Genomic DNA, 13,976 nt, shown 5'->3' with positions numbered 1-13,976 from the left:
CACCTGTTTGGAAAAGAAGCTGCAGGAAAATACTCAAATCTATTACTGTTATCTCCTTGTCACAAAGTTTGTTCCAAAAAAACTTTAGTTTCAGCCTTCATCTTTTATTGAGCTAGAGAGGAGATTGAACTGAATCCGCCAAATTTACACTGAGACTCCGAGATTACAATCAAAGAGCAATTTCTGAGGAAAAATGAATACGACCCTGAGAAAATGAAAGAAAAGTGTGTTCTCGTATATAATAAAACACACAAACACTCACATTTAACTGTGTGTCAAAAAAAGAAATACTTCATGACTCACAGTTTTATATAAAAACTACATTTGATCTGTGATTGCTGTTTATTTTATATTAATTTGTAATTTATTGTCTGAAAATGTGACTAATGTGACTAAACTCTCATTTAAAGGATGACTGTTGGAACTTAAAATGATTCTGATCGTTACGCTTTCTGTGTTGGCAACGCTGATTGTTGCAGGAACGGTCAGCTTTTAAAAGGTCTGTTGATCTGTGGCTGAAACTGACTCATGTTCACAGAAGGTTGTGAAATCATAAAGATTTCAGAAATTTAGCTTTTCTTTTCATCAAGACAGTAATCTTTGTGTTTGTGCAAAAGACACAAGAATGGCGCAGTAGTCAGAAAAAAAGAGTTTCTTCCATTTTGAAATATCATAGAGGTGAAGTTAGACAAAAAAAACAATTTTCTTTTAAAGGTCCAATATGTAAGACTGTAGTAAGAATGGCATCTCGTGGCCAAATGCTGCAACTTCAGTCCATTTTTCTGAGCAAAAAGTTAATTTCTCACTACCATTTAACGAGTTTCATGGCTGTTGCCAGTTATGGATCAGGGCCAGAAAATTGTAGATGACAAACGAAGACTGTAAGTTGATAAGTAGAAAATACATTCTTATCTTTCGGGATAGCACTATGGGGTGCTTTACAGTAAGGAGCACTTACTGCACTTATTATGGTAATATCTTTCTGGCATTAGAGGTAATGTGGTTGTTTGCTATTGGCTTGTTGTTATAGTTCTAAACGACTCATTAAAGGAAGTAAAACACCACCATTGACTCATTATTCACATCATGCACACATTTCACTGTAACATTGCTCCTGTTTACTGTCTTCGTTTTTTTTTTAAACATCTCTGGCGCTTTTGCCTGCCGGTGTTTAATTACAAATGCTGGCTGGCACTGCAGCGTTAGCTCGGTGCAGACTCAGCGACGCAGAGGGCTCACAGATTGTAACTATGTCACTCTTTGGCCTTTCTTAAAGGAGAACAACTGACAACCCCCCAGCCGGCTGAGAACGAAAACTATTTCAATATAACCTTCCTTCCAACATGATTGAGACGTTAGACTTTTTTGTAACAATTTCACTGTAGAATTCATACATATTTCTCCTTTAAGCAAAGTTCTCAATAATAACACAATAAGATAATAATAGATTAGTCCTCTAGGGAAATGAAGGAGAGGGGCCAGTTGAGGTGGCTTGGGCATCCGGTCAGGATGCTTCCTGGATGCCTCCCTGGAGAGGTTTTCTGGTCACGTCCAACTGGGAGGAGACCCAAGGGAAGACCCAGGACACGCTGGAGGAATTATGTCCCTCGGCTGGCCAGGGAATGCCTTGGGATTCCCCAGGAGGAGCTGGCCCACATAGCTGGGGAGAGGGAAGCCTAGGCCTCTCTGCTTAGTCTACTGCCCCCACGACTCGACTCCGGATAAGCGTCTGAAAACGGATGGATGGATCAACGGATGGATAGTCCTCAGGGGAAAAAAGCTCAGATGCTCCTGTTTGAGGACATAGAAGTCAGCTGGAAGACAAAATGCCTTCAGACATCAGGATTTGGAGTCGTATTTCCTGGTAGTTGGACATCTCGCCTCTGACTGGCTAACAACAATGTGACTCTACCACTGACTCTGCTTGCTGTGCAACGTTGCAACTTCCTGTGAATAAATCTTACAGATGAAATAAAAACAATCCCACACTCGGGTGACCCAGAATCTTCCACGTCGCTTCTGGTCACATATCCACCCACAGCTCTGTGTAACCCATGAATACTCGCTCTTACCGTTACGATCAATAGCAAATGGCGTTCCTGCAGTGACTATCTCATAGTTGCAGATCTGACTGTACTGTGGTGAACAGTCCTGGTCCCAAGCTTCCACCTGAAACAGGTTTCCAGTCTTTAGTCCCTCAGCAGAATCTCAGACAACAGAAACAAAACTAAACTATAATGTTTAAATACCTGTAAAATGCTGTCGTAGATCTTTCCCTCGGTCACAGAGGCCTTGTACAGAGACTCTCTAAACACGGGACTGAACTCGTTCACGTCGTTCACCTGGATGTGAACCACGGCCCTGAAAGCAGGAATAAATGAGTCACACGAGCAGCAGCTTTTTAGGAGCCCAGACAGACAAGAGGCTGTTGCAAAAGGATACCATGATTCCTGAAAATGCCAAACAATCACGAGTAAGTGGTGCGTTAAAGTTTCTTGGAGCAGACAAAACAAAAGCCAACTCGAGGCACAATGAGGGCAACCTTTCATTAATGCTGCATCAGATTTTTCATGGAAAGTCATTAGGTTATATAACATAAAGCTGATGATTTGTCATGTTTTCATGGATATTTTTGTCCAGAACATGCTGCAGACTAAATCATAAGCTATTGTTAATTATGTTTCCTTTAATCTTCTTTTATTGAGAATAAGGCCTAACTTTTAAAAATGCTGTTAGAATAAATAAATACACATGCAAGCACTTATTAAAAAATAGAATTATTTTAAAAACTAGACCTGGGAAACTTGATTAGATGTTTACTTTTTAAGTAAATACTCTTGCTTTTGCTTTTAAATCTAACCCTAGTGATTAAAAAAATCTTTTATTGACAGGCTTTGAATAATCCTCAACAAATTCTGCAGCCAGTTTGTTGAAATTGTTTAATTTCATATTTTTCTTAACTTTTTCATCTCTTCTCTAAATGAAACACACAGACTCCCAATTTCATCTGCATAGCAAATGAACTCTGGACTCTGATTAACATTTGAGCTCTAAAGTCTATTAATGGAGCAGTGATGTGGACGTAGGAGTTTTCTTCACCGGTGACCTTCGCTGACAACAGCTCAAAGCTTTTCTCTGAAAGCACATCTGGCCAATTAATGGCATTAGCTTAATGAGCCCTATTCAGAATGTCATGCTGTGATAATGTCACAGAGATGTGCACACACAAACACTCAGGCTAATGCACCATGTGTCAATTATACTTCACTAAAGAAATCCATCAAACAATTTACTACATTTCTGTCCCCACTTTCAGTTCAGAGCAGCAGCTTATTATAGCAGCTTTTTGTCTCTGACTGAAGCACCAGAAGATTTGATTTGCTGCTGTTCACACCTGTACGCCTGCGTGTCAGTCTAATTCACACACAGGCATGCACATTTTTATAGATGGGCTATTAGGAGGACACATCCTCCGAGACATCTGCAAATGTCAGCTATGGCTGCAGCATTGCTGAGGGAGGAACACTCAGAATAACCAGCAGAGAAAATATTTTAGAAAGAGCAAACAGAAAACAGAAACAGCCATCTTTAATTAATTATTTCGGTTATGAATTTGAGTTATTATGAAGGAAATTCTCACTCTTCTTATTTAAGGAAAAATGCCCTAAATTATTGGAAGAAGTGGCAGAAACATCTGTCTCATCTTCAAGGTGTAGTTTTCACTGTTAAGCCTGATTTATGCTTCTCCGTCTGCATCAGTGCGGAGACACGCAACGCCATTATTTGTCCTTGCGTAGGGCTCCGGCAGGCACGCAAGTACGTATGGAGTCGAGCCCACTTTTTTAAACATCCATCGAACGAGACAGATTACGCAAGCTTGTGATTGGTCAGGACGCCGCTGTTGTTTACAGCGCCACCATTGCAAAGAGAGCCGAGGATAACTAGCGGCAGACACGGAGAAGCTTGAAGAATACCTCGCGAAAAAACTCTAAAAATATGAACGTTTAATTCCCCGTGACTGAAGGAGTGAAAAGATGTGCAGCAAGCGTTTTATTTGTGGACGGAAATGACAGGAAACATGGGTTTAGAGGTGGGGAGCGCATGAAGCGGTGGGAGATTGAGAGACAAATATGTCCGTGTTAAAAGTCTCTTATATACACAAAAAATACAATATAAACACACGATCTTGGATCGATACATGACAGGATACCACAGAACAGCGCTACGCCCTCTGTTGTCCTGCCGGGCAATTGCTTTGCAACACTCTCCAGGAGACGGAGAAGTAAAAGAGCAAAACACTTGCGTCAATCCGTGCGCGTCTGCCCCTTGCGGAGCTGACGGAGAAGCATAAACCAGGCTTTAGTCTCAGGAAATATCCATCGAAATGTCATAGAAAATTAATTAAATGATACTCAGTTGTTAAAAAATATTGGCGGCTTCATAACGTACAACCATAAAAATCAGGTATAAAATATTGGTCTAAAGTCTCTGTGAGGCGCTATATTAGACTCTATGTTTCCTTCTACGGAAGCCTGTGATGACAAAATGCATTTACTCATTTGTAACAATTGTTACAAAACATTTGCCTTTCATAAACATTGTTGCTTTACACATTTATTTCTTCACTCTTCGCCAGTGATGGAAGGGAGTCTGACGCAATTTTCATTTTGCTGGAGTTTTGACCCTAATGGTTATCTGTTGATAAGGTCTTACTCAAACACAAAAATACCGCTTTCTTGCAATGATTTAGGTATGTACCTACCCCATTGCCAGGGAAAATACACATTGTCACTTTAAAGTCCCAGTGTTTATAAACATTTTACCTCTTTACGCTGCACAGTTCAGAGTACGTTTTGCACCTATGGTGGCCCACATGCATCAAAAAGGAAATGTGTCATTGCGGCGGTACGTGCACGGCTGCGGGGAGAGGGAGACATCGTAGCACAGACAACTACTTCGGTGGTTACATACAGAAAACACCACTCACCAACTTTCAACCATCTGTACTTTTTATTTATCGTTTCTGCTGCTTCCTAGTCTGTCTCAGGCAATCAGGAGCCCTCTGTCCGTGTGTCGTGAATATATATAAAACGGGTCTGATCAGAGGGTTTGTCTATAAATGACTTGACTTACTTGTGAGATTTTTTCCAATCCGCTCCATTTGGCCCAGCCCCACAGTCATAGGCCTGGATGATGAAGGTGTACTCCTTCTGGCTTTCACAGTCCACCTGGCTGCTGGCTTTCAGTACTCCTTCTCCTGAAGTCCGATTCAACACCACCGCCTCAAACGGGGCATCCTGACCGAAGATCTTAAAGGCACAAATCTCCCCTAAACAGACCAGGAGGAAAAGGAATATTAGGAGATAATTTTTACAATTCATGTAGAATAATAATATAATAAACATGTAAGAAGCTTTCTGAGTTGTAGCGGATATCCACATTTCATATCTTCAGTTTAACTTTCACCGGGTTCACACAAATTTTTTCTCTCACACTTAACAGCAGCAGGGTGAATTTGAAACTGGCTAGCGCCTACCTTCCTCCAGGGACATACATTTTACCAAGTGACATGCTTTTCTCTTCTGTACCAGTTGGAAACGCAGGACGATATCAGAAACTGGTCTGCTCTTTGTCAACCTGCCAAAACCTGACTCTTGGGCTTGGGTACTCGTAAAACTTCTCAGGGCGTGTTCTGGAAGGTTCCAGAATTTAGTCTTTATCAAGACCCTGGTATTCTCTATTTATCCGCAGTCAAAAGGTGTTTTAGGTTTGTTCACCATTAGAAATCAAAGTGTTCCAAGTAAATGTTTAAAATCTTATCAGTTACAAACCTAACTGCTTGTTTTGTGTATTTGTCTTTTATGTTAAACCTCTGCCAATTTGTGTTTCTCCAGTTAAAATGCATGCTAACGGTAAAACTGTCCAGTTTTAAGACATTAATTTAGTTCTCTCCTATTTAAAGTAATACTTGGATGCCTCATCTGGAATAACTTTGGTAAATTGTGATTATTGACCTTTCAATTTTGGACAGGTAGTTTATTTGAAAGAGCCACAGTGCCATCCAGTGGTTAAGGAGTGAAATACATTTGGGCGTGACCAAGGAAGGTTATAAAAGGCCAGAGTTCAACCTCGTGGCGGCAGAAAAAAGAACAAAAGGCATCATAAGTGAACCTCTGCTTGGCCTTTCCATCTTGGCCTAGCAAAATAACCTGCCGCTCTAAAAGTTGTAAAGTCATTGGCTCTCAAAAGTTACGGTAAAACTCAGAGGCAACTCCGTTTGTTTTGTTTTGACTTTCTACGTAAGACCGGAAGTCGGCTTGGTCCGGTCGAGTTTTCACATTAAGAGAAAAACTTACTTAAGAGGAGTTTTGATCTGGCCTCGCTTAAAATCTGGAGTCACGATCTGAATCCTACGTTTGGATGCAGCTGCAGGAACTGAAAGTCAAGCCATGATAGAGGAATGCTTCATCCTACACCCCACAGGCGCCGTTGACCTACTCTGGGTGCCAAAAGTCCTACAGCCCTTGGAGGCTTCACTCAGGCGAGGACACCGGCTGCTTCAGCCCCTCAAGTCACCCTTTTGGCGACGGAAAACAGGTCTGTGAATCTTTTTCATCTGGCTGACTTTTCTGCTAAGCCGATTCGTGAATTCAGATTATCCCATTTTAATGGCGTGTTTATTTCGATCCAAAATCACGTTTAGCTCTCAAGATTTACCCTTCTTTTTCTGCCGCAACGAATCCTTATTTGCTTACACACACACACACACACACACACACACACACACACACACACACACACACACACACACACACACACACACACACACACACACACACACACACACACACACACACACACACACACATGAACACACACACCCTCCTGCATTCCTACACCCATATGAACACAGACACACTCACTTTGTTCCCCTTTTAGAACTTATTCCCCATTTTACTATAATCTTGTGTGTCACCAAATTTCCACTTTATTATAGATCAGTTATCTCATATCACTGCTATAAAGCGTAGGATATAACCATTTACTTAATTTCATGCATGAAACTATAAGCTGTGTTTGGTCCTTTTGTCAATGTATTAACTGATGTTTGTAATAATCTCACAAAAACGTAAATAACGCCTGATCATTTCTAGCGATCTCGAGAATAGTCTGCGCATTCTGGAAAGAATTCATCCTTTAGGTTGGTTTGTGGTGCTAAAGTTGAGACTGATTACACTGAACAAATCCGAATGTCAACGCAAGTGTTCCAAATTCACACTAAAAGAATTGGTGGTGCCCCGAGTGATTCATATAAGATTAAAAACGACTAAACAAGCTAAATCTACACCACATTTGATACATATAGATATAAATCTATATTTATCGCTACAGAGTCAACAAATAACAGTAAGAAAATAAAACTGTAAATATTAAACTGCTGAACAGTCAGGTCATCTTTCTTCATGATGAAATTAAATGTGATATTTATATGGAAAATAATGTGAAAACAAGGGTCAGATGCCAAAGTCTGATCCTTCACTTAATTTCAAGTGTACAGAGTGGAACTAGTGGGAAAAAACATAAAAAATACCTTCTAATAACAGTTTTTTTCTGAATTCCCCCATTTTCTGCAATACTAGTTCATATAATTTTGATTCTTTTGATTTTTGTACCGCTTCCCCAACCCACACATCATCTTCCCTCAAAAGTAATTTACTCAAACCGGCAGTAGCTCTTAAACCCTCCCAGATAGCAGAGAATGACTCGAACTGTGCGTAACAAAGTTAAAACTAACAAAAATCATTACCTACATTTTCTACAGTGCAAGTATGACTTCATATTACAGCCTGTCTTTCATTTCCCTACACAGAAACCTTGAGATCCTCACAAAAGTGCCACCCATCGCTCCTGCTGTTTGGGTTTAGGAGAAACATAAATTCAGATTTTTTTCTTTACGCTCAACTGCAGTCTCAGAGTGCTTTGTGTTGCATATTTTTATGTGCGGATGAGATTCTGACATCATTTGTGCATTGTCCCCTTTTAGGAATTCATTTGGGGATTTGAGAGATCTTCTCAAAAGATTTCACTCAAAACAAGGTGGTAACAAAAAGCTACAAAATAATAATAATATTAATATTAATAATAATAATAACAATAATAATAAATAAATTCCTGCTTGCATGCACAACCACATTTTTTCACATTCATTTCAACTACATATTGCCACTTTATAAATCTTTTTTTAATCCACTGTATCTCTCTTTTTGTGCTAAATTAAATATATGATAAAATCCTCCTGTCAAAGTTCCCTGTTTTCTTGTTTTCATGCCCCTTTTTGGCCAACTTAAAGACTAAAGCAGTATAAAAAAATGGCCTTTTAGTCCTGCCTATGCATGTCCACCATCATATACTCCCTGAGTGAATAAACATTTGACCACAGAAAGTCATTATAATATGTTTTTGCAAGCTTTATGCTATTACTGGAGAGGAGCAGGAAAATATATATTTCCACTTTAACACTTCTGGGGTTGAATGCAAATCAATTTTCTGCTCCACCTGTTGCAGTAAATGCGTTTTCTTGGATTGCACATGAGAACATAACAGAGAGGTAAAGTGAAGGAAAGGGAATGAGAAGGTGTCTGATGTGCCAATGTATATGTAAATGCTTCTGACAGATATTTTAAACACCTAATGCATAGTTCACATGCATGTGCACACATTTTCATGTCACTTAGACTACCTTACCACAGGAAACAGTCATTTTATGCATGAAAGAAAAAAATACTTCCTACTACTAGAAAAGATATAATTTATTATTTGGGCAATGCAAAGCTTTTTGGGAAAGGGGGATTAAATATAAAGACAACAAGTCAGCAAAAACTAAAAAGTTCAATAAATAGACGAGACTCCATAGGATGCTGGAGCGGAATAAATGGCATCGACAGAAAATGTCAGGCTGTCAGGAAATATGTGTTTCACACTATGTTAAATTGCCAATATGATAGAGGCAGACAGGATGAACACAATTAATGAGAAAATGATTTTCCACAAATGAACACGTTGTCACAAGGAGCCAAAACTCATTTGTATATTCCCAGAGTAAAACAGCTTGACGGAGCATTTAATTTCTTTCAGGTTTTTTAATATAGCAGAGTTTAACTGTTGCTTACAGTCTGTTTATGATCTCTGGGGTTCTGCTAAAAAATCTTCCACCAAAAGGAGAAACTTTTATAAAAAAATAAAAGAAATCAGCTAATCACTTAAGCACATACATAATGATTTTTTATCATGAAATACATTTTTTGTACTTTAGAGGATGCAAATCAGCTAGTTGGTATTTTCTGTAATAAATAGAGAATTTTCATTTTAACTAATCTAAGGTGACTCATAAATGCTTAAAAACTGCTTTAATATTTAACCTATCAGGTTTTAGCTTGTAAATTCATAAACTGTGTTGAAATATTCCCATCAAGGCTTCACTTCGTATTAATTAAAAGTGGAAATCTTTTTTTACCATTTAAAGAAGGGTTTAACATTGGCTACGTAAATACCTGACCACTAGCATGCACCAGCTGGACCAACATGGACTGCCTTTAATTTGGTCTTGGTTCCCATCTCATTCTATAGTCACAGACGCTGAATGCTTAAGCTTGTGTCTCATAATCTGTATATAAATGTCCCGGGTGGTAGAAAAGATGCAGATGCTGGCAGAAGGCGGGTTGAGACTGTGATGTTGATAGATTTCATCAACTAAACTCAAAGCGGAATGAACAGATAATCTGATAATTAGCAGAAGAATACCTACAAGGAGATTATGGAATAAAAACTGGTAAGACGATTAATGACATATGTGTGTGTGTGTGTGTGTGTGTGTGTGTGTGTGTGTGTGTGTGTGTGTGTGTGTGTGTGTGTGTGTGTGTGTGTGTGTGTGTTAGTGTAAGGTAGATAATCAGCTCAATAAAACTTACACAGAACAGTGAGGAATAAAAGTATTTGAACACCTGAAAATCAGCAAGACTTCTGGCTCTCAAAGACCTGTTACTCTGTCTTTAAAACACCCACCTGTCCTCTTATTAATCTAAATTAGTAGCACCTGTCTGAGCTTGTTAAAGACACCTGTCCACCCCACAGTCTGTCAGGCTCCAACTACTACCATGGGCAAGATCAAGGAGCTGTCAAAGACACCAGAGACAAAATTGTGGACATCCACAAGTCTGGAAAGGGCTACGGGGAAATCGCCAAGCAGCTTGGGGAGAATAGATCAACTGGAGCAATTGTTAGAAAAGGGAAGACAACTGTCAGTCTCCCTCAGATGGCGGCTCCATGCAAGATCTCATCTGGTGGAGTATCACTGATGATATGAAAGGTGAGGAATCAGCCCAGAACTACACAGGAGGAGCTGGTCAATGACATGAAGAGAGCTGGGACCACCGTTTCAAAGGTCACTGTTGGTAGAACACAACGCCGTCATGGTCTAGACTAGAGTCATGCATTGCATGGAAGGTTCCCCTGCTCAAGTCATCGCATGTCCAGGCCCACCAGTGACCATCTGGATGATCCAGAGGAGGTGTGGGAGAAAGTCAGGATCACGAGTCCAAAGTAGAACATTTTGGTCTAAACTCCACTCGCCGTGTTTGGAGGAAAAAGGATGAGTTGCATCCCAAGAACACCATCCCTACTGTGAAGCACGGGGGTGGACACATCATGCTTTGGGTGCTTTTCTGTGAAGGGGACAAGATGACTGAACTGTATTAAGGAGAGTATGATCGAAGAAGTATTTTGTGAGATGGAGCAACAACCTCCTTCCCTCAGCTAGAGCATGAAGAAGATGGGTCATGGCTGGGTCTTCCAACATGACAATGACCCAAAGCACACAGCCAGGATAACCAAGGAGTGGCTCCATAAGAATATTTCATGGTTGTGGAGTGGCCTAACCAGTCCCTAGACTGAAATCCAATAGAAAATCTGTGAAGGGCTCTGAAGGTCCATGTTGCTCAGCAAAAGCCCCAAACCCTGACAGACCTAGAGGAGATCTGTGTGTAGACCAAAAATCCCTGTAGAGTTTTAATTATTTTATCTTGTGCACTTTTTGTTTAGACCTAATACTACTTTAGTGGCGTACAAATTTCCTTTAAATGTTAACTCCTCATACTGCGGAGATCTTACCCAATGAGACAAGTATTTCCTTCCAAGTATTTCCTTGTTAAGCTCATCTGTTTAAAATCAAAACCAGCCTAACTTTTCAGATGCAACTCTGAGGAGGAAACATGGTATTGAAACATTTTTGTTATCTGCACCTATTAAATATTCATACTCATTTGAGTGCTCCAGCTCTCCTGCTTCTCATTTTCTCAGGTGTTCAAATACTTTTGTCCAGCAAAACAATTCTTTAAAAAAATCTTCCAATGATTTCCTGGGTTAGGGTTCAGACCCCTCCATGATTTCTAAATGGGAGAACATGCAAGAACAAAATTGCAGGACGATCAAACACTTCCTCACTGTATGTGCACATGCATTTATGATTGAGCTCCAAAAAGACACACATACAAGCACGCATGCACACACATAATGTTTTGAGAGGATTTGTCTTTTCTAAAACAAGAAAATCAAACTGTAAAGGTTTGCTTCTACTGCAGACGGTGATGTCTTTAGGTCTCATTCCAGATACATGGATGAACACCTGCCTGATTCTTATGTCAGGGTCCCTATTTTCACTCCAGCAGTTTTACACCACTTTTCTAAAATATAAAATAAAATTCAATGCTTACAGATGAGTGAGAAGACAGAACAATGTTGTGATTCAAAATATCAAATGGAAAAATAATATCTGTGAGTATTAGAAGGAAGGAACAGCTCTTCTGCTGCTTCTAACACTAAAACAATCTTAGTCAGAGGAACGCAGGAACAATCCAAAAGAGAGAAAGATAAACCAAATGACTGTGTGTGGTCTTTAAATGGGGTTTTCCTCTGCTGGATGTAATTTGATTTGATGTCTTTGAGGTGAGGACAAAGACCAACAGGTAAGTAACAGGCTCTTTTTATGAGTGATAATTTAATGTCCACCTGACATCATATATGAATAAAGTTGATTTCCAAACTGCTTCAAAACTAATTGCTCTCGGCAGTTGAGGTGACCTTTCTGTGTTCTTTGTGACTGGCGTTTCAGTTGGAGGCCAGAAACAGCCTAACTGGAGATTCTAAATGGTCCTTATGGTTGTGGTGGCCTGTTGACTGGTCAAGGATCAGAAATGTTCCAGCCTCTCTTATTCCTATCACTTGGTGAATGGATTGTTTCATGTTCATAGCCTAGAAGTCTAGACAAACTGTAGCAGTAGCAAAGATCAGCAGTTTTTTTTACGATGACATCAGAGCTGCGATGAAGCGAAACAAAAACGATGACATCGGCTCAGGAACGGCGCTAATTTAAAAAGGCTTTGGAATTACTGTTGGACCATTAGACTATTAGGCTTTTCTTTGAGACATGAGCAGATAGAGGAACATCTTCGGTAGTGTATGGCAGACTGCCCTGTTGACAGACTTCCATAGAGATGAATACATCACATAGTGTTTTGTTCAAATTTGTACTAATGCTGTCTAACTGCGTGCGAAGACAGTTTGAAAGAGAACCGTAGATTACACCCTACGATTGAGCTCAGATTATGAGCCGTAGCCAGACTGTATATTTACATATGTAGGATGGCTTGCTATCAAGATACCACAACATCTGTAGATATGTGACAAATAGTTTTTGCATAATAATGCAGAAAATACATTATTGTGTTGATCCAAAGTGGCCCAAATGAAGGCAACTGGACTTCTTTGGTTTCTAGAAGATGTTTCATTTCTCATCTGGGGAGCTTAGTCAATTCTGACTGAAATATGGGAGTCAAGTTTGTAAACTGTGGCTGTTTGTTGTTGCTTAATGAGCTGAAACTACCTAAGAATATCCCTCCTTTCTACTCCCACATTGTCGTTGATGTCATTAGGCCCCTTGTGTTGGGATTACCACAATCTGGATTACTGAGAACTTTCACCAACATATTCTTGTGTTGGTAATTCTGAGTCAAACAAGTAGACACTGTTCTCTTTTTCTGTTCACTGTTCATCGGCTGCCTGGTAAACATATACAGGAGTTTAGTATTAAAACAAAGTTTAGTCATCCTTCTCTTTTCTTGGAGTGCTTGGCAGCGCCTTGGAGGAGCTCAGGTTTAATGACTGCAGGGAGAAGATTTAAGAAGATTTAACTTTGAATAACCTCATAAAGCTTTGAACTTAGCATCACCAGGGGCCTGTTCTACCACAAAGGATTTGAGGCTTAGTGTGGTTTAACCTGGGGGTTTGCAGGGACACGAGGGTTGCCTAGCATCTTTCTGGCGCGCATTGCCATGGTAACCCTCACTGCAGTCAAGAACTGCTGAACAAAGAGACAAAAGGCAAATGAGTTTCTGAACAAATTATTCTCCTGTGAAAAATGGAGCTAAGGAAACATTATTAAAAATATTGATTAAAGCACACAACTTCACCTATGTTCACAAAACCACCATACAGATAAATTCTTTATAATAACAGTATATGTATTATTGTTATTATTATTATTGTTGTATTACTTATTTATTTTATCATTGCATCAAAGATGGAAATCTGATGACAATTTTCTTTGGGTATTATTTTTTATTATTAAAGAAATAAGCTGTAGTTTTTAATGCTAATCTCTGGAAATATCCATCGAAACACTGAAAATGAATAAAATGATGTCCAGTTGTTGAAAAATATTGTAGGCTTTGTACCATATAACCATAAAAATCGATTCTAAAGTACATAGGATGCAGGTCTTGTGTCTTGGTGGGACACCATATTAGATGACATGTTTCCTTCTGGGTCCTGCGCCTGTAGATGACTAGATAATTGGCTGGATGAACGACTTATAGGAGTTACATCATCACGTTCAAAAACATTTAGGCAGTGAGAAACACAAA

At 39.5% G+C, this 13,976-nt stretch overlaps 1 protein-coding gene across 1 annotated transcript in view; it reads right to left on the bottom strand.

Annotated features, from left to right (window-relative positions):
• clstn2a (calsyntenin 2a) overlaps nucleotides 1-13,976 on the bottom strand; it is a 214,619-nt gene that overhangs the window by 49,873 nt on the left and 150,770 nt on the right. The window contains exons 3-5 of the mRNA XM_015957243.3: nucleotides 5,134-5,329; nucleotides 2,250-2,361; nucleotides 2,073-2,169 (exon numbers count right to left, since the gene is read on the bottom strand). Coding sequence (XP_015812729.3) covers nucleotides 2,073-2,169; nucleotides 2,250-2,361; nucleotides 5,134-5,329 — 405 coding nt within the window. The remainder of the gene's footprint in view (nucleotides 1-2,072; nucleotides 2,170-2,249; nucleotides 2,362-5,133; nucleotides 5,330-13,976) is intronic.

This window comes from Nothobranchius furzeri, chromosome 11 (assembly GCF_043380555.1).
Source record: "Nothobranchius furzeri strain GRZ-AD chromosome 11, NfurGRZ-RIMD1, whole genome shotgun sequence".
In the NCBI taxonomy this organism is placed as follows: domain Eukaryota; kingdom Metazoa; phylum Chordata; class Actinopteri; order Cyprinodontiformes; family Nothobranchiidae; genus Nothobranchius; species Nothobranchius furzeri.
The sequence above is the reverse complement of the archived record's forward strand: the minus strand, read 5'-3'. Positions and strand labels throughout refer to the sequence as shown.